The 21,739-nt window shown below is 37.2% G+C and overlaps 1 protein-coding gene across 1 annotated transcript; it reads right to left on the bottom strand.

Annotated features, from left to right (window-relative positions):
* Positions 1 to 968: 968 nt before the first annotated feature.
* On the bottom strand, positions 969 to 16,791 carry LOC149811627 (protein PHR1-LIKE 3-like). Its single transcript, XM_089993671.1, has 6 exons — positions 16,173 to 16,791; positions 3,109 to 3,185; positions 2,840 to 2,894; positions 1,879 to 1,942; positions 1,723 to 1,792; positions 969 to 1,629 (listed from the first exon to the last, which is right to left on the bottom strand). The coding sequence occupies exons 1-6, from the start codon at positions 16,363 to 16,365 to the stop codon at positions 1,207 to 1,209; spliced, it is 882 nt and encodes a 293-aa protein (XP_089849797.1). The 5' UTR covers positions 16,366 to 16,791; the 3' UTR covers positions 969 to 1,206.
* Positions 16,792 to 21,739: the final 4,948 nt, after the last annotated feature.

The following is a 21,739-nucleotide window of genomic DNA, read 5'->3' on the forward strand; positions in this document are numbered from 1 at the left end:
AGTGTCATGTTTAAGAGTCAATTAGCGTTAGGTAAAAAATATGTGGTTTAGGCGCTCATCTGAGCAATTTCTTGAAATTTTAGGTGTTTACCTTAATTATTTAAAAGCTGGTGCAGGTAGCATTTCCTTTTATGCATCAGCAATGACTTAAAAAAAAAACAATCACAAGTCCGATCCTACATTTCTTTCAGATTATCTAGAGCATATAAAGAAAAAAAGAAGCCAATGTCCATTCAACATGGGTTATCTTCAAAAAATACATTTTTCCAAATTGAATTCCTCAAAAAATACATTTTTCCAAGTTGGACACCTAAAGCCACTCTTATTTATTTCCTGCGCTTCACATCCTCGCAAGCTATATCTTTCCTGTATTTAGTTCATGTCAAAATATGAAACAAAGGCACCTGCATAGTTACAACATAGGTCATGGAACTCGTGTATTCCAGTTATGTACAACATAGGTTGAATCCATGAAGCCAAGAATACCATCTCCAGATGTCCAAAGCAGGATAATGTACAATTGCATAATTCAATGGGGCTTGCCAATTAGCCTGAAATTGTATGCAAGCTTAAGAAACAACAGTACATGTCAGTTTTTTTATGACGAGAAACCCTCACTGAAGCAAGGAAAACCCTGGGTGAGGCCCCACGACCACCCTGCCTTACGTGGCCCACCTCTAAAAGCTAGACACACCTGTGCGCCAGCAGGGTTTGACCCGGTCCCTTCATCTCAGCACCCTCACAACCACCACTTGCCATGCGGACGACCCCAGCAGTGGTGAAACAACGGTACATGTTAAGCATGTAGCACATCAATGCATGTGCGCACCATGTTTGTTCTGTATGCGCATGTGTTCCAGTATGAGTCATTGGTGCGACTCCACTAAGCATTTACTAACATGTACCATGGCATCTACATCAGTCAATAGGCAAAGAACCGTTCTACAATTCATAGTTTCAGTAAACTGTAAAACCAAACCGCCAAGATTTCCTTTAACCAACAAGATCAATATCCAATTTACAGTGAGAATAATTACATGCTAAAGGGCAGTTGATGCAAAAATTCAAGGTGAGCCCACTTCTATTGCAAGTGACAGGATCCAAGTACAAGGAACAACAAATATGCATATCCGATGTTACAAGGCCATACCTTGTGCAAGAGGGTAATAATACTTCCACTGAACCAATATCACTGAAATCAAGAGTTCAGATGCTGGCCATCCACTGTACATCTTGGCGAGCATCGCTCTCCCAGACCAGTGAATCACTGTCACAGTATATGACCCTTGTTCTTTTCTTTCCTCCAGCTTGCAGACCTCTCGCAGAGCTCTCATTAGATGTCAGGCAGCTGTCAACGGAGCAGTCAGTAATATGGGTTTGTCTGTTGATAGATTTCTCGTCCAGACAGACTGCTGACATCTCTGATAGAGAGGCCAAGTTTGTGTTATCACAAGGAGCACCAAGGCAATCACTGGTGACCTTGATTGCCAGTTCAGAAAGTTCTTGTCTTGCAGTCTCTAGGCCAGTTGAACCCATGTTCTGGTCAGCAAGCACTCTACAGGCTTTCTCAAGTATGGATTGGAGGTACTTTCCTTGAGCTTCAATCCGAAGCTGGAGATGCCTCTGTACCTGCTTGCCACAAGAAACACTTTTAGAAGCAAGAAGAAATGAATCATGAAACAGAAGTCTTAAATGCAGGACTGTGAAAGGACCAGGACCAACCTCCAGCTGCTCGTGCAATCTTCTTTGCACTTCCATCTGAACTCGCAATGCCTCGGTAACCTGGTAACCACTGCACAAGAAAGGAAGATAGTTGAAACTGAATGCAAGAAGATGCGCTCACCGAAATTGGTTGATGTATGGTTTCCAAAATCTTACTCATTCACTTCTTGTGACATCATTCTCGATGATGAAGTGCCTTGACTTTCTGAAAGGTCAGCAGCTGCAATAACAGGGCACCGTTAAAAGCATGCAAACCAGGTAAGAATTAGGGTGTCTAAGGGTCAAACTCTGGGTCTTCCAAAGGTCTTAATCAGTCTAAAGATGTGAATTCATAGACTTGAAAACAGCATGGTATTTGGTCATGGAAAATCAAATTGGAAGTAGATCTAGATCCCTATCCCAGTTAGAATTCTGTGACTTGGATAGGGTTACAGATTCATCTAGATATGGTAGAGAAAAGATCTATCAAAACAAATAAAACACATGATTTTTTTCATTGGACTTGGATCTGAACACCACGCACAAATGTTCTAAGGTCCAAAACTACATTGGCTGGATTGCTAGAACACAAACAAAAGCTGGATTGAAAATAATGATAAAATGAGCTATAACAAATATAAATATTTGTTCCGCCCTTATCACTAGCAATGGAAATAACTATTTGCTTGAGATTCTTATGGATAAAATACACCTCTTTATTTGGAAATTAATCATGGTAATGCACACTCATGCACATAAGGAGGCAAGCACCCAATGTTGGATAACCTAATAAGATAACAGGGCTGACAGTGAGTAGGCAAAGGAAGCTCGAGGGAGCTCGCTTTTCAAGTGCTAGCGAAGCTAGTCAACAAAGCTTCACCAGAAGGGGGAGGAAGTGAAGTGAGCAAGCAAAGCAAAGCAGCCCCGCGAGACTTGGAAGTGCAGAATGAGACTTTGTCCATAATTTCAGGGATTATGGAGGAGAAAAATAGAAAAGCAGGTGGTGTGAATGGGGACTTGTAGCCCCACCCTATCCAAGGTTTCTGCATTCAATCAAGATAATTTCAGGGATCGAGCCCAATGTCTCCCTAAACACCTCAGCCTTACAAGAAATACAAGCAGAGAGAGAGAGAGATACCATCCTTTGAGCCGTCAGCTAATTCTTTGCATGATTGCTTGCCCAACCGGTATTTCTGCAGATTGAAGAAGCAAAATCGTTAAAACATTTCTAATCAATTCTATAATTTCTATTGTGGTGTGTCTGACCAAAAGCACAATTTGTATATGCAGGACCACCAACTTGACACTCGGAACCACTCACAACAATTAGCCTTTCTATTTCCTAGCAAAGGAATAACATAAAAAAAACAAGGCTTACAAGAATTTTAACAGAATAAAGAAGTGGACCTGAAGATGACTCTTCAAATGATAGAGAGTAAGACCCTTTACTCCCATCGTCCTCATGATGGTTTTTGGTGTGGCTTCTGCAATCACAATTAAACAGTAAACCCGTAAGAAACGAAATCCTGACCAAACCAAAGCAAGAAACAATGAATTGCATAAATTGAGCTATAAGCCTATAAACTGACTCAGTAGACGGATTGAAATTAAACAAGCATTATTTTGTCAAAAAATCCAACATATATATATACGTGTCATTTTCTTCATTTTAAACTTCAAACACTGATATAAAGTAACGGGAGAAGAGCATTCCCTTCATGGCCGCCAATACTCATCCCAAAGAACTAGAAATTCATTAGTCAAGGAATAAGTGCTTCAGAAAAATGGTGGTGACATAATGTAGGTTGATGAATTAACCTAAAACAAAATTTGCTGCATGTTAACAACAATTAGCCCCACCATTTGCAGCAAGATGGCCAGAACACTAATTTTAGTTTGAGTTAATGGCAATTAGCTTTACTGGTGAATCCAATAACGGCGTATGCACTGAAACAAATTATCGACATTTCAAGAAACAAAAGCTAACAATTTAGTTTTCTATAGAGCATAACTAGATTACCATGTTAATAAATTCTGTTTATTTACACGCCCACATTATTTTGTTGCTATGCAGACTCAAGAATAAAACAAGAAACAGAAGAAAAGAGGACAGGCTTATGCTACCCTAACAGCTCAAACTCAACAACCCATTGGCATCTGAGACAACTGCATAGGCAACTGTTTTACACCTAAAGATACTCTGAATTCACCTGCTTTGCTGAGGTGTGACGGTTGAGTTCAAAGCACTGTTCGTTCACATAAATCTGTGTGATGCGGGTGGGTTATGGATTCAGTCGGTGTCACTCCAGAAAAGGCATATGGGGTTTTGTCTATCTGGTATGTGGCTCAAGAATGGATGGATTGACACAAAACGGTCTAAAGTTGGTGTAATGAAATCAAGATGCCTCCACACACCTCATACAAGAGACACAAAGTAAATCATCAAAGAGGTCTAAACACAAAAGCCACTTAAGGGCTACTCAAGAACGCTAACATAAAAAATATATCATTTATTCATAACACACGCATACAAAATGCATAACTTACAAGGGGCAATGCCCCATATTTATATACATACTCTAGCTGTTGGGGGATCCCAACAGCTAGATTTCTAGCCATTGAGAGCCCCCCAACAGTCACATTGTCAAGGATAACAATGCCCTTGACAATGCTTATACAAGACATCACAAAAACAGAAAAATAAGGAAAATAAAAATATGAGAAGAGAGTTCTGCCCTAAATGGGCAGATCCTATTACAAGGGTCAAAAAGACAAAAATGCCCCTGAAAGGTAAAACAAATTACATTCACAAATATATATATATATATATAAGAAACACTTGTATTCTAACCAAGGTTGTAAGTATAGCATCGTTACCCATATCGATTGGGCCCAAATTAAGATTGGATCGTATCATAACGTAAAATGTCATGAAGTTTTAATAAAAAAAATTCAAGAAAAATTAGAAAAAATAGCAAAAATTCTAAAAAAAAATCATATCCCATGAAACAATGATGAATTGCACAAAATACAACTATAAAATCACATATGAAGCATTTATGTCTCTATGAGTTGCATAAGACATCATCAAATATCTCACAAGAACAATGCAAAATATTAAATATCTTGTAATTAAGAACATGCCACAAGACTCGTAATTCCATATTACATAAAAAAAATTTATGGCAATAGTTAGACTAGATTTTCAATCAGTTTCCACTCATTACTTGAGTGCCCCATTACCACGTCGGATCATCTTATGTTATCTTTGTTGGAGGAGTGTGAAGCCTGATTTCTACCCCCAAAGCAATTTTTTTCTGAAGAGTAGCTTTGTAATTTTATTCATAATAAAGATTTTTTACCTTAACCCATTTTCTTAAGTGGAAAAATGGTGAAATGCACTTTTTACCTTAACCCACTTATTTGAGTGAAAAAATGGTGGAAATGGACTTCTAATGGCCTCTAGACAAATGAAGAAGTTGACTCTCAAAAGGTATTTAAAACCTTAAAATGAAAAAAGTAACTTTCGGCCTTTTCAAAGTGCATAGAAGGTGTATCGTACGATACAACATGATACAGGGGTGTATCGTACGATATACCCGATACGAGTACAATACACACTCGTATCACGATACGAGTGTGTATTGAATCACAAAACCCAAAAGTAACGATATGTATTGTATTGTATCGTACGATACAATACGATACTTACAACATTAATATGTACTGTAGTGGGAGCAACAATCATTTACATATCATATGCAATAACATCTAATGGAGATGAAGATGATAAAAATAAATCATGATTAATAGTATTTTTAGCATATCTAATTATTCTCATTACAACACTCATATATACTATAGTGGAAGAATGTTGAAATTGACTAGCAGTATGAATCACACCAGCAATATCAGGACGAGTAATAGAAAGGTAAGTTAGACGTCAACCATTTGGTGATATGGAGTTTAATCTTTCAAAGGTTCTCCATCATTTTTCTTTATTTTTGCATTAATGACCTCTGGTATGTCGACTCTCTTTTCATCAGTAAGACTTGACATTTCAACTATCTCGGCGGCATACTTAGTCTGAGACAAAAAAAACCTTCAGGTGAATAAGCAACTTCTATTCCAGCAAAATATCGAAGAAAACCAAGATTTTTATATCAAAGTTCTTTTTTAGAACATCTTTGATATGACTAACTCCCTATTTATCACCTCTTGTGATAATTATATCGTTCATGTAGATGAGTAAGATAATTATACTTGCATCAAAAGACTTAACAAACAAAGCAGTATCAATATAACAAGATCTAAATCCTAGTTGAACCATCACATTGTTAAAACATTTATACCAAGCCTTAGGAGCATGTTTTGGACCATACAAAGTCTTTCGCAAACAATTTTTTTTTTCATGTGCCAAACCTAACCCGAGAGGAGGTTCCATATAGACTTCTTCATGAAAGGTTTCATTTAGAAAAACATTTTTAACATCAATTTAAATATAGGTCATTTTTTAATAGATTATATGGTAAAAGAATTCTGACTGTGGTCATCCTAGCTACCGGGGCAAAAGTTTTCTCATAGTTTATCGCATATTCTTGATTAAACTCTTTACCTACTAATCTAACTTTGTATTATTCTAGTGTTCTATCACTTTTTTAAATTTTAAACACCCATTTACGCCCTATGGTTTTCTTTCCTATAGGTAAGGATTGAATTTTACAAGTTTTAGCCTTTTCTAAAGCTTCTAATTCATTATTCATGGCCTCAATCAATTCATGATTTTTTACCTCATTATACGAAGATGGTTCAACATAGGAGTGAATGGCCATAAAACACACTCTATAGTTGGGTTCGAATGATTCATAGGATACAAACCTACTGGGTTCTTGAGATATTCTCGTGGGTCTCCTAACACTAGATTGATCTATGTCTTGACTTTGGGAATACCAATCTAATGCACATAGTGGTTGGCCTTGTGTTTGACGAGAATACACTTGTAGTTCATTGTGAGGTTCAACAATAGGCATACCACCTTTATGAGAGTCACCATTGACACTCATGCATATCATGAATACATTACTTTCATTCACATAATCATCAATAATATCATTATCATGCTCATGCATTAGATCAAATAAAAATGAGTATTCAAATGCTTGCTTAGACTCAATTTTTCCAAAACCATTTTCTTTTTCAAAAAAAGTTACATTCCAAAACCAATATCAATAGTTTGTCTGAATGTCTTAACAATAACTCAAGTGTCAAAAGTTTTCACAGTTGATGGTACGTCTCTTGAAATAAAAGGAATGGGCAATTTTGAAAAACTTCAAAAATCCAAAAAATTCTTTATTCCAAAAGTTAGATATATTTATAAACTAAATCTAAACCTTTTATTTGTTTCTCAAATATCTTATTATGGGTGTAATATCTTCTTCTCTTCTCATGGTTGTTGGGTACAGGATCGCCAGTCAAGAAAGCTGATTGGGGAAGGCCATAGAGAAGGAGGACTCTATTATATGGATTTTTTGGAATTACCCAAGAATACATTATGTTATAATGTTCTGAAACTAGAGTTAGATCTATAGCACAAAAGACTAAGCCATCCTCATATATCTAAAATCCAACACTTTCCAAGTTTAGGAAAATTTTATAATTCTAAAAGTTTTACTTGTTCAGATTATATTTTTGGCAAAATGAAAAAATTATTATTTCATAATAGAACTTTTGTTTCATCTAGACCACTTGAGTTAATACATTCGGATGTTTGGGGTCCTACACCAGTCATATCAAAAGGCGAATATGCATATGTAATTTTTGTCGATGACTTCTCTAGGCATATTCATAATTGTTGTTTGCTGATGATATTGTTTTGATTGATGAGTCTAGAGCTGGGGTTAATGCTAAGTTAGAATTATGGAGACAAACATTGGAAGCAAGAGGTTTTAAGTTGAGTAAGAGTAAGACAGAATACATGGAATGTCGATTTAGTAAGCAACAAAGTAGTGATGGGAGTGTAGTGAAGCTTGGTGAGCAAGAAATACCGGTGGATGATTGTTTCAAATATTTGGGATCTATCATTCAAAAGTATGGAGAAATTGATGAAGATGTAAATCATAGGATAAAGGTTGGGTGGATGAAATGGAAAAGTGCAACTGGAGTGTTGTGCGATCGTAGAATGCCATTGCGGTTGAAGGGACGACTATTAGGCCCGCTTTACTATATGGTACAGAATGTTGGGCTGCCAAGAGACATCATATTCAAAAAATGAGTGTAGCTGAGATGCGTATGCTGAGATGGATGTGTGGAAATACAATAAAAGATAAGATTCGAAACGAGGAGATACGTAAGAAAGTAGGCGTTGCACCCATTGAAAATAAGATGAGAGAGAATCGTTTACGGTGGTTTGGACATATTCGGCGAAGGCCTAATGATGCTCCAGTTAGAAGGATGGAGAAATGGGAAAATATATTAGTTAAAAGAGGTCGGGGTAGGCCTAGGAAGACATGGATGGAGGTGATAGGAAATGATATGAATGCTTTGAACCTCACTGAGGACATGGCATTGGATAGAAATGATTGGAGGAGAAGGATTCATGTGGAAGACCCAAAATGATTTTCTTTTTTGGTTCATATCGCCGACCCCAATTGTTTTGGGATGAAGGCGTAGTTGTTGTTGTTTGTTGTTGACTTCTCTAGGCATATTTGGATTTACTTAAGTATAAATCTGAGGTTTTTTCACATTTTCAAACAACAACAACAACTACGCCTTCATCCCAAAACAAATGGGGTCGGCGATATGAACCAAAAAAGAAAATCATTCTGGGTCTTCCAGATGAATCCTTCTCCTCCAATCATTTCTATCCAATGCCATGTCCTCGGTGAGGTTCAAAGCATTCATATCCTTTCCTATCATCTCCATCCAAGTCTTCTTAGGCCTACCCTGACCTCTTTTAACTAATATATTTTCTCATTTCTTCATCCTTCTAACTAGAGCATCATTAGGCCTTCGCCGAATATGTCCAAACCATCGTAAACGATTCTCTCTCATCTTATTTTCAATGGATGCAACACCTACCTTCTTACGTATCTCCTCGTTTCGAATCTTATCTTTTATTGTATTTCCACACATCCATCTAAGCATACGCATCTTAGTTACACTCATTTTTTGAATATGATGTCTCTTGGCAGCCCAACATTCCGTATTCCGTACCATATAGTAAAGTGGGCTTAACTGCTACCTATCTCATTAATCGAATGCCATATTCTTCTTTGAAAAAATATAACTCCAATTGAGAAACTTGTTAAATTATCTCATGATTACTCTAGATTAAAAGTCTTTAGATGCAAATGTTTTGTTTTTACCAACAAGAATTCTAAACTCTCCCCGCGTGCCTTCTTAGATTATGCAGATAATAAAAAAGGCTATAGGTGTTTTTATTTTAAAAATAAAAAATTGTACATATCAAGAAATGTATCCTTTTTGGAAAAAGAAAGTTTCTTTGAATTTAAAAAGACTAAGTAACCGAATATTCTTTTTTGATAGATTTGACTTCAAAATCTGATGAATGCGACCATAAATACAATTTAGACAAATCTAATGAATGTGACCATGAATATGATTTAGATGATGATCAAGGTCCTATTAATTTTGAACATAATATTGATAATGAAGAGCAAACTCATAGGGCCATCAGTTTACAATATTAAAAACGTAGAGAATCCAATCTTTCATGTGCATGAAAAAAATACTCTGAAATACAAACCAGAAGGTCATCCAGAATTTTTAAACCTCCTAGAAAAATTGTGTCCTACGAATCCTTTTCACCCACATATACGACATTTACTGCATTAATAAAGTCATATGTAGAACCGTCATCCTATACGCAAGCTAAAAACCATACATAATGGGTAGAAGCCAAGAAAGCAGAATTGGAAGCATTAGAAAAGGCTAACACTTGGACTATTCAAGATATTTCTCTAGGCAATAAACCTATAGGTTGTCGGTGGGTTTACAAAGTTAAAACCAAGAGTGATGAAACTCTTGAAAGGTATAAAGCTAGATTAGTCGCCAAGGGGTATACCCAAGAATATGGCATCCACTACGAAGAAACTTTTGCTTCAGTTGCCCAAATGACCACTGTCAAGACACTAATAGCCTTAGCCTCTATTAGAAAATGACTTATATTTCAAATGGATGTCAAAAATGTTTTTGTCAATGAAAATATAGTTGAAAAAGTTTATATGAAAGCACCACCTGATATTAGTATCACTAAGGGTAAAGCTCTTTGTTTAGAAAAGGCTCTTTACGGTCTTAAACAGGCATAAAAAACCTGGTATGACAGGTTTAGTCATGTTATACTTGATATTGGATTTCGATCTTGTTTGACTGACACTGCTTTATTTATTAAGATTTCTGATGCAGGGATTATTATTCTCCTTCTCTATGTGAATGACATGATCATCACCAGAGGCGACAAACAGGGAGTTGAAAACATTAAAAAGCTTCTTAAAACTCATTTTGAAACGACTGATTTAGGTTTATTACGATATTTCTTAGGAATAGAAGTTGTTTATTCCCCTCTTGGGTATTTATTATCTCAATCTAAATTTACTTTTGATATTGTTTTTAGGTCTGAAATTACAAATGATAAGAAAATGGATACTCCCAAAGTTGTCAACATCAAAATGAGAATCGATGATGGAGAACCTCTTGATGATCTCATTCCTTATAGACAACTTATTGGAGCACTTTCATATCTTTCTATTACTAGACCTGATATAGCACACATTGTATACACGACTAGCCAGTTTCAACACCCTTCCATTTCTATTCACATAGGAGCAGTTTTGCGTAATGTTAGATACAAAAAATCTTTCCTTTCACGAGGCCTCTTCTTGTCTGCTTCTTCTTCATTAGATTTAATTGCTTATACTGATGCTGACCGTAGAGGTGATCCCAATAACAGACACTCAACCACTGGTTTTTGTGTTTTCTTAGGTGAATCCTTGATTTTGTGGCGGTGCAAAAAGCAACAGAAAGTCTGTCTTTCGTCCACCGAAGCTGAATACCGAGTCATGGCCACCACAACAATAGAAGTAGTTTGGTTCAGATGTCTACTAGCTGATATAAGAGTTGAAGTGACACAAGCTTCATGCATGTACTGTGACAGCAAGAGTGCGATCTATATTGCTAGCAACCGAACATTTCATAAACACACCAAACATATTGAAATGGACTGTCACTATGTTAGAGAGAAGTATCTAGATGAAACCATTGATCGACCATATGTTACATCAGAATATCAATTAACGGACTTCTTCACCAAACCTCTCACTGCTCCTAGATATCATTTCCTCTTAAACAAACTTTCGCTCATTAAACCGTAAGTTTGAGGGAGAGTGTTAAAAATATAAAAATGCAATATATATATAATATAATAATATAATACTTTTTTATATTTTTTTCTTTATTCATTTTTATTTTATTTTTATCTAGTTCATTTTGAACTAGACTTTCTATCTAGTCAAGATCACATTGGATCTAGTCGTTGGACTTAGTCCAATGGCTATAAATAGAGTCGTTGGACTAGATCCAACGACTAAAAGCTTTTTTCCCCCTTCTCTCTTCTTGTATAAATAGGGGTGATCCCCTCTCCTTTGTAATCAATGCTTCTTAAGCATTTTCATATGAAATAAAGTTTATTATTTTATCTTGTGTTCTTCCATTTATACTCTTTTGTGGGTTGTGCTTGAAGTCTCTCCAATAGATACCTATTATAAGCTTTTGTGCTTTCGTGGAAGACCACCATTTCATTACACATCTATGGTCAGTAATTTGATAAACGGATAAGAGATTTAAGTTAAGTTTGAGTATTACTCTAATATTTGGGACATAAAATTTTTGATTAATTTTAGAAGAGTTTTTTAAAGTACCAAAACTTTTGATTTTCAAAGATGTTGAAACATAAGAATCATTGGGGTTAATGAGACATTTGGATGGTATGAACTCATTAGGAGTCATATGGAAAGAGGCACCCAAATAAAGAATTCAAGAGTTATTACCGAGGTCCATGCATGTTTAGACGGCCGCACCGGAGAGAGAGAGGAAGATTAACCTTTAAATAATGGTTGAAGAATTTCCATGAGTTGAGCAACTGAGACATTTTTGGAACCTTCATCTATACCACCCTTCTCATTTGATGATCCCATAGAGGCCACTTTCTTTTCTTCTCTTTGATCTTCTATTCTTTTCTTTGGGCAAAATGGCTTGATGTGAGTCGGCTCATTGCAAAAGTGGCATATTATCTTACCACTTTTCTTGTATTCATAGTCATTCAAGTTTCTTCCATAGTCATTTGAGCTCCTTCCAAAGTGAAAAAGTTTGTAAGTTTTTATATGATTTTCAAGTCTTGACATAGCAAGCACCTATTCTTCATCTTTGGTAGAGGAGGGTTTCTTTAATCCATTTTCTTCCATAGTTAGTTCTTCTAAAGTTTCAACTTTGGTAGGAATACCTCCTCTATGAAGGAGAGCCGATTCGGTCCCTTCAAATTCGAGTCTAAGCCTATTTACAAAATGGTAGAAATGTTCTGCTTTGACTTGCTCTTCATGGAGCTCTACGTCAAGTGAACAATGTCACTTAGGCTCAAGGAAAGCTAATTCATCCCAAAGGAGAGAAAGAGCATTGTAATATTCTCTTATGCACATGTCTCCTTAGGTCATAGTCCTTACTTTCTTTTAAAGGTTACATACATGAGCAATATCTCTTAGGGAGTACATATCTTGGAGATATTTCCAAGCATCACTAGCAAATTCAAATTTTGCTAAAGTAAAACATTTCTTTAGATCAACACTATTAATGAGTCAATCTATAATTTTGGAATGACCCATCTTTCACTCCTTCCATCTCTTTTCATAGTCGGCAACAACTTTGTTCATTTCTTCTCCTTGAAGTGCAACTTCCTTGCCATTCTCATTTTTGGAAAGAACAAGTTTTGGTTCTTTCTCGGATCCGTCTACCAAGCCCCATAGACCCTTTTCCCAAATCTTATGTTTTACTATGGATGCCAGCATCACATAGTTCGTGTCATTGAGTCTTATGGGCAGGGTGACAATCACTTCTCGTTTATCCTCCATGGATACAAGAAGAAAAATAGAGAAATATAGAGAGATAGAGGGAGAAGAAAAAAATGAAAGCGAAGTTCTTTTGGGCATCACGAGTCCACGATCCACGATCTCACATCCACACGAACAAGCTTCACCAAGAGCACAATTGCAATGATTCTAATACCATGTAATGAAATCAAGATGCATCCTCACACCTCATACAAGAGGCACAAAGTAAATCCTCGAAGAGGTATAAACACAAAAGCCACTTACGGGCTATTAAAAAATACTCAAACATAAAAATATATCCTTTATTCATAAACACATGCATACAAAATGCAAAATGCATAACTTACAAGGGGGTAATGACCCATATTTATAAACACATTCTAGCTGTTGGGGGATACCAACAGCCAGATTTCTAGCTGTTAATGCCCTTGACAATGCTTATACAAGACATTACAAAAACAGAAAATAGAAAACTAAGGAAAATAAAAATATGAGCAGACAGTTCTGTCCCTAACGGGCAGATCCTATTACAAGGGTCAAAAAGACCAAAATACCCTTGAAGGGTAAAACAAATTACATTCACAAATATATATATATATATGTATATATATATAACAATTGGATCCTTGTGATACAGGCTACTTCCTAACAGTTTTCTGTGGAATTGCATGGATAGATGATGTTTTATTGGATTAGAGCATAAAATAAAATCAATAAGGTGTATAACAGGAAATCCATGTGATGCTTTTAAAATTTGAAGACGCACAGTTCTATTAGGCCTACTTAGCAAATATAAGAATTTTTATTTTGAGATTTTAAGTGGCAGGTTAATCATGCTAATAATGTAATCCAGTATATGAGACATAGTATGACAATATGGTTATTTGACAAAATATGCCACAATAAGTTTTGTAACCCAAGAACATTTTTAACTTGAGTAAATGGCTCTACACAATGCATGGTTATATCCATGAATGGGGAATGTCAAAAGAAACTCTAAAAGATAAATTAAAAAAAAGGGAATTTCACATGAAACAATAGGGATGGCACTATGGGTACGTTTGGAGGCGAGAAAATGGTAGAAAAAATGCAAGTAGGAAAGAAAAAATGGCAACTTTTCCAACCATTTCAAACAAGAGAAAATTTTTTGAAGGAAAGTTTCTGAAAGTTTGATTTTTGATAGGAAAATTTCTTTTTTGCATTAGGGCAGCCGTTCACCTACAACACACCTCATTCCAAGAGGCTTCCATAAGAAGAGCTTCCTCCATCTTCACCTTCCTCCTGCCCGCCACCATTTTCAAATCTCTCTCTCTCTCTCTCTCTCTCTCTCTCTCTCTCTCTCTCTCTCTCACTCTCTCTCTCTCTCTGGCGTGGTCGACCACCTCTCACTCTATCTAATTGAACCACCTCTCTCTCTGAGGGGGGCTGATCGACTCTCTATCTATCTATGAGAGGGGGCTGATTGACCCTCTCTCCCTCTCTCATTTTTTACATTTTCCCACTATGTTTTTCTCATGCTACACAAACAAGTTGAAACTTTCCATTTAGAAAAGTTATCATATCAAAACTTCTCATAGGAAAAATTTTATTTTCCTATGAGAGTTTTTCTTGCTTCCAAGCGTGCCCTATATTTCCACTAACTTCAGAAAAAAATACATGGGTAGCTAGTTAAACACATATATTGAATTTACCTCACAGATATGGGATGTCGACAACTGATCCACTAGATGTACAGACTATAATAGGAAAATAACAACAAAAAGATTATGCTAAAACAACTAGCATATGTGCTTTTTTTGTCATGTGGATTAAGGAAACCACCCCATAGAGGTGTAAATCTGAGCATACCCTTCGACCCCAGGGAGCCACCAGCTTCAGCTTATGACAGCCCGTGGGAATCGAACCCATACAGACCTTATGACAGCCAAGTCCCATTCCAACTACGCTAACCCCTCGGGTCTTAGCACATGTGTGTTTGATATGGAAGTTTTCTGAAGCAAGAAATGGGGATTTAATGATCGCATAACCATTCATAGGCAAGGATGCATCACTGAACCAATAATAGATGCATACATGAATTTCATAAAAAATCTTCTGGTAAATAATCATTGTTTACCATCTACTTAATTAACATTACTTAATTCTTAAAAACAAATAGTTCAATAAAATATGCACCAATTGTCGAGTGTTTTTTCATCACTATGTTTATAGTTTATTAATTTTTAAAATTAAATTTGTAAATTCTTATACAATTATAGTTAAATGACAATGCTAGCTGCCCAGGAAGCTATAGCCGGAGAGTAAAGTGGCTCTGTCTTAGCAAGGGCCGGTTGTCTCAGATTTGAATTTGACAAAGAGTTAGCTACTTAGCCTGGTGTCAAAAATTGAAAGAGAAAAACCCACAAGGATTTTGAGGAACTATAGTGATCATTATATTCTTCTCTCTGACATGAATTTGCATGTGCAGCATTCACTAGCGATAATGGTAATAATAGCAACAACAGGATTAATGGAAGCAAAATATATCATATAGTGCATTTAATAATTATCATGGTAAAAAGGGCAATAAAATCAACGAATCAATCTCATGTAAATTCAGCTAAAGGAACATTAGGCAGTAAACTAAACTGGAGGCCAGAAAAGGAGCCTTATCTTGTCTCAGTAGGAATATACATAAGCTATTAGCCTTAAAAATAGACCATTTGCACAACCAAAGAGAATAGATTAACAGTAACATAACATAAAAAACCTTTGCACAAAACAATTCCCGCAGTCATATAGAGCAACAGAAGTCAGAACAGCATTTCACAACCACCATCTACGTATTACAACATGGTGAGACGAAAAATAATTGGTGAAAAAAGATATATCACTCAAGCTCTCCCTCAATGTCAACGAACTCTTGAAGTACCTAAAGCTTTTCCTTTAAATAAGAGGGAAATAGTTCCTAACACTCAATATAATAAAAGAAAATTGAAAACTATGGAAATAGTTTCTTCAGTGAGGACCATAATCAGGTCTGCTTTCAATGAGAATGTGTCATCAGGAAAAATCATAAGCTGCCACAAACTACAGAAACCGTAAACAAGGATTAACAAAAAATAATGCAAACAGAGAGAAAAAATAGCATAAAAAATTCTCAGGCATCTCCCTGAGAATCTCATAACGAGTAACAATATCATTCTTAGAAAGCTGCGTTCCATGGAACATAATACATATTTCCAACTACAATAAGACTACAAATATAGACACTGCCGCAAGATACAATTGCAGAGAAATCAAGAAAAGAGAAAAGGACGAAAAATGCGAGTTTCCGAAATCAAGAAAGGTAGAAGAAATGGGGATCAAACTAACTATCGGGCCCGCCGAGCTGCGTCACCGCATCGATGAACCGCTCGTGCAGCTCTGCGGTCCATCGCAGCCGCGGCTTCGGATCCGTGGTGAGCACCAAACAGGCGTCGACGGGAAGATTGGTGCCCGATAGCTGCCCCTGCAAGTCCTCGCGCCCAACTCCCTTCTCCAGCGAGTGGTGAATCGCCTGGTACATTCTCCACTCCCACCCCCCAAACGGTAGAATCCCCGCGAGAAACCCAACACCCACGAGACGAAATCGCTAAACGAAAGACCCCAAATCGCCAAATCGAACACCCACCTCCCCTTCTCTCTATTCTCTGTTTCTCTCTCTAAACCCTAATCAACCGAAGCCTTGGGAATCCATAGGGAGTGCAGGATTGGGAGCTCGGGCTTATCATGGGGAATGCAGAGTAAGGGCTCTAAGAAGGTAATCCTTTCAGCATTGGCTCAGAATGGGTACGGATAAGCCAGACAGAGTGAGTCCAGGAACACCCAAATGACAGAGAGAGAAAACTAAAGACATCAATAAAAGAAGGGGTGGTTGCCTCTTTGTCTTGTTTTTTAATATGGGGAGGAACGGTGGAGCACACTTGATTCATTATGTTACAAAATTTTGGGGCCGTAGGGCAAGGTGGGGTATTGGAGTAATATCAACAAGGGCAAACGGTCTAGGGGACTAAAAGCAAAAGGTTAGGAGTCAGTGTGGAGGGACCCCCTCCACCTCCTTGCGTCGCATGGGACGCTTGTTGCTTTCTCTGTTTTTAATCACTGAGGTGGGGTTGTAGGGTTTCTTGTGTGTGGGGCCCACTCCTTTGGCCTTGTGAAGGAGATGTGAGAGTTTTTTTCTTTCTTTCTTGGCTCTCCTTGCATGCCCTAAAGACTAAAGGTGCATGCATGGTTGGCGTGATTGTTAAACAATTGCACGTCTATATATATAATTGGGTAGATGCTTAATGATACGTGCTTAATGAGTTTTTCTGTTCTTTTCGTATTTTTTTTTCAGTTTTGACCCTATAAATGTGTTGGTCGTGGTCGATTTATGAGGAACCCGCACCTGGATCATGTGTTACCGATGAAAAGAATGTTATTTGGAGCTTAAAAAAATTTATAAAGATTTTTGGACTGTTGATTTTTCAAAACTTATAAAACCCAACAATTAGAATTTAAAAATAAAAAAAAAACCTGAAAAACCCATTAAGCATATTTCATTAATCACCTACTCCTCACTAACTATATATATATATATATATATATATATATATATATATATATATATATATATATATATATATATATATATATATATAAAGTGGTAGTTGTTTAACCCATAGCTGCTTAAACGGCCACCTGCTTGATGGATGATTAGCTTGCAAAACCGGCCAAAAAATATGCAAAGCCCTTTAAAATGCAGAAATAAGGCTTTAGCAGCGCTTCAAAATGCTGCTAAAGCCTCATAGGGATGCATCCGATATTTATAAAAATGGGCTTTAGCATTGTTTTGAAGCGTGGCTAAAGCCTTTTTTTTTGCTGTTTTTGCATATTTTTATGCAAAAAAATGTTGAGTGATTGAGTTTGGTGCAGGCAGCTATGGATTCAACAGCTACCACTCGCTCATGTGTATATATTATATATACGTCTCTCCTTCAAACAATTTGGTGATTATCTTCTCCATGGCTTTGTGGAAGTAGGAATGCCTTGAGAAGACTGCACGGTAAACAAACTGAGCAGCTCATGACGCGGTTCGGTTTGGCTTGTTACAAGTTCATTCATGATCGGTTTGTATAGCTGGCAAGCCGAACTTCGAGCATATCATTTAGTTTAAATAAGTCGGGCCCGAAAACAAGGTGTTCTACTTGTCTCAGCTGAGAAGAACTCATATAGTTAAAAAATATATTTTTTATGTATAAAAGGGAAGATCCAAAATCTACAACCAACAATAATTGAATGACTCCCCTTCTCTAATGCTTGAGCATCTCATCTATTTGTTCTTTATAATTTATTTAGTAAGAAATATGCTTTACGAGACTTTACAACATGTAAGCATGTTATTCGAAACGTGAAAACTTGACAACTAACAATGCATTTAAAACTTTACAATACAAAGTATTGAGGACCGTTGATTTTTAGCGGTTTTAAAAACACATATAAACATCAAAAATTCATAATCCAAAACATGTTGCTCACTAAATGAATGATAAAAATCCAATATGTAAAGTCTAATCAATGAAAAACTCGATCATTAAAGAAACAACACCATCAATTATCATCAATTGTAGATTTTGGACCTTCCTTTTGATGGACGGTCTCCTTTTCCATGTATAATATATATTTTAAGTATAATATGTAAATGAAATAATGCATAATATATATATGTATATAAGCGAAGAATCAATGAAAATATGAAGTATTAAGTGTAATATATATATATATATATATTGTGTATAAATAACATGAAATATTTTTACACTAGCCAGCTCGTGTTCAACTCGTCTCATTCAAGGACAAGCTTTAACCTTCATCCCTGGTCCAAATGAGGTAAGGCATGGCGGAGCCCTGTTATCCCCCGGTCCACTGCCATCCCTACTTGAGGTTCCTGCTGCCACTGGAGAGTATATCAATCTTTGACCTCGTGCAAAAGAGGTTCCTTGTAGGTTTTGAACCATGATCATTCTTTATGTCATTTGCCAAACCACAGTCGCACTAGCCAAGAAGGCAGGTGATGGGATGAGGTGAAATCACATTGCACAAATGCAATGTACTGCTGCACCTGATCACCATCAATGTGCCGCATTTGTGCAATGTGGTTGCACCTGGACCGTCCCCTTTGGGGACAAACAATTAAAGATACATGAGCTGGAGATGGGAGGAGTGATGACATTGTAATTTATATCACCAATCTCCACAGGTGTTTGAGAACCCTGTTTTGGAAGATGAGAATGGTGTTGACAGTAAAGATGGGTAATTTTCAACTAGATTCTCACTGGGGACGGCAGTGGATGAGAGGAAAACAGGCCTCGTCCGACCTCACCTCATTTAGACCAGAGACGAAGGACATGAAACGGGAATAGAAGCGGGGATGAAGGTTAAAATCAATACCTGTGTGAGAATGGAAGCTCTGTCCCTGATCCTCATTAGTAAAATAACTAAAATATCTTTAGGGATGGCAGTGGACTGGGGAGAAACGGGGCTCCACCCGGCCTCACCCCGTTTGGACCGGGGATGGAGGTTCAAATCAAAACCCATGTGGGGATGAAGGCGGAGATAGAGGGCAGAATTTTGAGACCGGGTGAGGATGGCGACCTTGTCCCTCGGCTCTGCCCAGTCCACTGCCATCCCCAATCCTCACAAGGATTTTAGTTGCTTTTTAATTAAGAAAAAAAAAAAGAATTTTGACATTGTTCAATCACTTGTTAGTAAACCAATGGGGGGCTCTACTTGTCTCGTAGGAGCAGCCAGTCACGTCACCTTGTGGTCGGGCGTTGCAGGTTCAAAACCCAATGTTCTTCATCCTCGGTCTAAACGGGCGTAGGCTTGTTTCCCCCCGTTCACTGCCATCCCTAATTATAGCATTTGCACTATGTCAATTGGTGCTTACTGGACTCATGGTTCATGATATTTGAAATTTACACGTGCCATGTAAGTAGGGCTGGTAAATGAACCAAGCAGCTCGTCACAAACTCATTTGTGATAAGTTCGTACAGATGGTTAGCCGAGTCATGAGCAACACAAGGTGTTTTGCTTGTCTCGGCTTGGGAGAGCTCATATAAAAAAAATTGTATATAATATATATTTTAAGTATAATATAAAAAATAATGCATAAATATATATACAAAGAGAAAATGCATAGAATATATATATATATAATATAAACTATTAAGTGCAATATACAAAATATATATTTTAAATATAATATTTAAAAATATATATTTATGTATAAATCACATGGAATATGTTTACACGAGCCGGCTCATGTTTGGCTCGTGTCATTCTAGGATGAGATGAGCAGAGCTCAGCTTGACTAAACATGAATACAAGCCGAGTCACGAGCTCAAACAATTAGTAAATGAGCCGAGCCCTGTTCGGTTAGTTCGGCTCGTTTACCAGCCCTGTGTGAGCAACACAAGCATTTGTTGAAAAACGATTACTAATGTCTAAAAAAATTTAAAATCGCATTCCATATACATAAACATAATAAGTGCATGTTAATTAAGAAAAAGTTACAAAGAAAAAATTGGTTTGGACTGCACTATCCTGCTTTTGCTTTTAATAATTTAAGATTAGGTTAGGAAATAATAGAAAAAACGATACCCAATATTTTAGAATACCAACCAAACGGTGCAAACATCACAATCATGACCTACTTATCAGAAATGCTAAACAATAAACAAGTAAAGAGGTAATAAATCATATTTGGAAGTAGGGGACGTTGGCATTGTAGTTTTATATGACAATAATTGTTTGATGTAGAGTAGTGGAATCTGCTCCGTTTGTTTATTCAAATTGGGGTACCCCGTAGCCACCAACCAACATGGAATTTTGAAATCTCCAAAGCATGATTTCTTATTATTTGCATTATTTACAACAGGGGAACTCTTTTTAAGAAAAGTAAAGGGGTGTGTAGATCTAGGGGTGGCAATAGTGGCGGGTTGGCGGGTCAGCATACCTCAACCCGAACCCGACCAATTTATTAAACAAGTCGGCTTAAACAAGTCGGCTGCGGCAAACACGAACCCGACCCGTTTAATAAACGGGTAACCCGACACTACCCGCCAACCCATTTAATAAATGGGTTGGGTCGGGTAAACGGGTTCTCAGGTTCGCGGGTCGGGTTGACGGGTTGGCGGGTTGGCAGACGGGTTGGCAGGTTGACCCGCCCGCCTAACACGTTTATTAAACGGGTCAGTCGGGTTGGCATACCCCCAGCCCGAACCCGACCCGTTTAATAAACGGGTTAGGCGGGTCGACCCATTTATTAAACAGGTTGGCTTAAGCCCAACCCGAACCCGCCTAAGAGGCGGGTTGGCGGGTCGGGTCAGGTTTTGCCACCCCTATGTAGATCTACTCAATTCTAACCTTGGCCAAGTGGGAGGTGGGGCCTTGGCTGCTAGATGAACAATCAAGGGTTTGATATCTAAGGGTGTTTCTTCTCAGCTTTAGCTGACACCCAGCATCGACCCTAGGAATGACGTCTTGATTACCTTTGTAGTTCTAAGTTGTTGGCATGATGACCGTAGGTATGGCGAGAGTTGTACCTTTGTTTTATGGGGCCCGATGTGGAGGGAAAAAATGAGCCTCTTATTAATAGTAGGAGTTTGGGGGCCGCGCTTCCAAATTTTTTTTAAAGTATCAAAATAACAATAAAATTTGCATTCACATTAAACAAATATAATATTTCAAATATTTATATTATATTAAATAAAAAAATATAAAATATTTATATAAACTATCCTGAAATTTTTTTTGGGCCCAAGAGCTCTGAAGCCCAAGCCTCATTGGCCTCTTTACAGGTCCATGGACACTTCATTTCCAGATGGAATCTAAAATACTTCATCCACCATTATAGGGCT

Source organism: Nuphar pumila, chromosome 17 (assembly GCF_984573655.1).
Source record: "Nuphar pumila chromosome 17, dmNupPumi1.hap1.1, whole genome shotgun sequence".
Lineage (NCBI taxonomy): Eukaryota > Viridiplantae > Streptophyta > Magnoliopsida > Nymphaeales > Nymphaeaceae > Nuphar > Nuphar pumila.